At 35.4% G+C, this 2,994-nt stretch overlaps 1 protein-coding gene across 1 annotated transcript; it reads right to left on the reverse strand.

Moving 5' to 3' along the window:
* Positions 1 to 456: 456 nt before the first annotated feature.
* On the reverse strand, positions 457 to 2,058 carry LOC129572441 (SPRY domain-containing SOCS box protein 3-like). Its single transcript, XM_055452409.1, is given in 4 exon segments — positions 457 to 1,034; positions 1,037 to 1,194; positions 1,271 to 1,385; positions 1,647 to 2,058. Coding segments are annotated over 4 exon segments (651 nt in total). The 5' UTR covers positions 1,672 to 2,058; the 3' UTR covers positions 457 to 681.
* Positions 2,059 to 2,994: the final 936 nt, after the last annotated feature.

Consider the following 2,994-nt stretch of genomic DNA (forward strand, 5'->3'; position numbering starts at 1 on the left):
AATTTTACATACACAGGGTTATCTAACAATTAGTTATCTATGCTCAAAGTCATCAATATGACCGAATGGCTACGTTTTCTTTTCTGTTATTTATTGCACAAAGTTGGCCCAATTTTGTTACCGAATTTATCCAGATACGGAAAACGCATTTTATTTTTCTTTCCTCATACATGACTAGACTTCAAAATCCGAAAAAAAATTCTTCATTATTATTCACTCAAAATTTGACTAGATTATTCTTTGAATACTCTACGAATTGGATTAATCTTAAAAATATTGAAGTCTTAAATTTGTTTACTCCAAAAAAAGGAAATATTATTTTCAGTTTGCTATGGCAATTTGAATCCACGTTTGAAAATTGAGTTTCATTTACTTCTTTTTTGTGCAAAATGCATACATCCAAAATTGTTGTGCACTCCGTACGAATAAAATTAATTAGCTAAAATGTGTGTTGGAACATTAATTCGGGATTAATTATTCATAAAACATACACAATCACATTATTTATTATTTCTGTTATTGTTCTTTTTAATTTTACTTAAGTAAAACATTTAATGACTAGATTTAGCTCGTATAGCTACTGGTTGACGATACCACCGTTGTCAGTTTCAATATCGATTATTGAACTAGAAATGAAACGAAAAAACTGCAGGGAATGTTTGAAAGGAAAAACAACAAAATTTACACTTTGTATTGATCGTAATTATCGACGGGAGTAAGAGGTCGTTCATCATAAAATGCTTCTGACAAGTATTCCAGTACAACGGTGGGTAACAATTTTTCCAATTTGACTAGGTCTGATTTATTTTTGATGTGCTTCATAATTTCGCCTCTACATCGATCTTTCAGGTCGGGAAAATCGCGTCGCGTTTCGCTCACAACCATTTCAGTTTTAGCTGCCGTCGATATGATGAACGGATACAGTGGCTTTTCAACTTTGTTCAAACCACGAAAAGCAACACCCAAACACTTGCCATCTTTGTAATAGGTCAGTGTTCCGTTGATACCGTCAAAGAATAAACCAATTACCACCGTTCATTCTCCACGAATCGATCGGTGAATTTGTATGCAATGCCACCGTGCCATAGTAAGCCTTTATGACTCAGACCCCATCCATTCTCATCTTCGCCCAACATGTTCGTAAACTTATTTGCCTGCAACCGCACATCGGCCGTTCCAACGCCGAACATCATGCTGTAAATGCAATGCACATATAGATATGAACCTATATGGATATGAAAAACAACAAAAACAAAGTCGATTATAATACCTCGTGCCAAAAACACGATGCGACACATGAATTTCCCAATAGTGTCGGCAACTGTTTATCGCATGATTTCCACGCACAGCAGCCGTCCCTTTACACCAGTTCGGATGGAAATAGGCTATGAAAATTAAAAAAAAACATAAAATTCAACCAATATGACACAAAAAAACTCTATGAAATTGTTTGCATGATGAATGGTGCCACTCCCACCCTAGCCACCAAGGATTATTATTACTTATTGCAATGAAAAATTTAATCATATTTCATTTTTGATCAGCAAGTAATTCAGTTGCGAGCGACTATGAATATTATATGCAATGGATACATTTAAAAACGAAGGCGACTTATTTGCATATCATCGTCATCGGTGATGCCTTACCTTTTCGAAATGTGTCACCCAGCATGACTTCTTGTGATCGATTCCGTTTGCTCCATATCCAATTGTCGTATTAAGTGAGGTTCATAGTTTGGTAAGTATTTTTCTGGTCGGTGTGTTCCATATTGCCAACGACCAAATGACGTTTTGGAGCCATTTGTTGTGTGTTGCGTCTGTTTCGTTTGCCGTATCAAAATATATGGGTGAAATGCACTTGCGTTGCGGTTTCAATAAGTAATTCAATACTAATTCGTATGCCGTGCAACTATTTCCGTGCTGCGTATCCAAAGAGCAAATTATCGCCAAACACTTTCTTTACAATGGGATTAAAAACAGAAGAATGCGTGGTAAGCTGCCTTGACGATTGCGGTGAATGAATTTCCTTGTGGAAGTTATTCAATCACAGAATATCCAATATCGGGTCATTCACTGCACGGTAATTCAATACCATTAAATCGCCTTGGCCCGTAAACTGTCTAATTTTCGGATTAGTTTCGTATAGATATTGACAAAAGCTTCCGTATGTGTATCCCCACTGGTATGCCTACGTTTGATGTTCCTCCGATATCTCTTTTTATTGCATTGTAACATTTTATTTATGCCATTGCCAGATTGCTGTTACCAGAATTTTTTACGATTCATTGACGATCTGATACTCTCCGAAATGTTCAATAGTGAGGTGGTACAACTATGGTTTTTTCTAAAACCTGATTGCCGTTCGTGAAGAATAGCGTTCGATTCTATATAACCAAATGACTTAAAATCGTCTCTTTTTTACAAAAAAAATCACCAGAATTTGGTTAAATAATAATATGGAATAGCTCTTTATTGTTGAATACAAATGGTTTATTAGATAATCGCAAATAACGACTATTAAATGATTTCATTTTTACTTTTCCGCACTTATGCGTAAAAGTATTGTTTTTGGCTAAATTTCTGAGACCCCCCAAAAACATGATTCCTATCCGTTTTCAAGGCCGTAGAACAGCTTGAGTTTGTTTGAGTGTTGTTGGTAAAAGTTGCCATATTAACATAAGAAAGTTTATTCATGGAGTTTACTTCTTCTAAGTGTTTCTTAGTTTTTGCCGTGTTTTTCTATTTTCTTGAAGTTCAAATCTTGTGAAATTCCAAAATTGTTCTCTTCTCGTTGTTGTTTCATTATTCACACCATTTGGTTGAATTTCCATTACAATGGAATAGTCGGACACCAGTGCGGAAAAGTTCGTCTTACTGCGGTAAGACCCTGTATTTGAAATTTTTGACATTGTCAAATGGCCGTTTTGATTCAATTAATTTCACGGTGTAAAGAGAAAATATTGGCAAACTGGCCTTTTTGGACCTTTATTTAACA

Source organism: Sitodiplosis mosellana, unplaced genomic scaffold (genome assembly GCF_009176505.1).
Source record: "Sitodiplosis mosellana isolate CC-2019 unplaced genomic scaffold, AAFC_SMos_1.0 Smas_scaffold_4958, whole genome shotgun sequence".
Classification (NCBI taxonomy): Eukaryota; Metazoa; Arthropoda; class Insecta; order Diptera; family Cecidomyiidae; genus Sitodiplosis; species Sitodiplosis mosellana.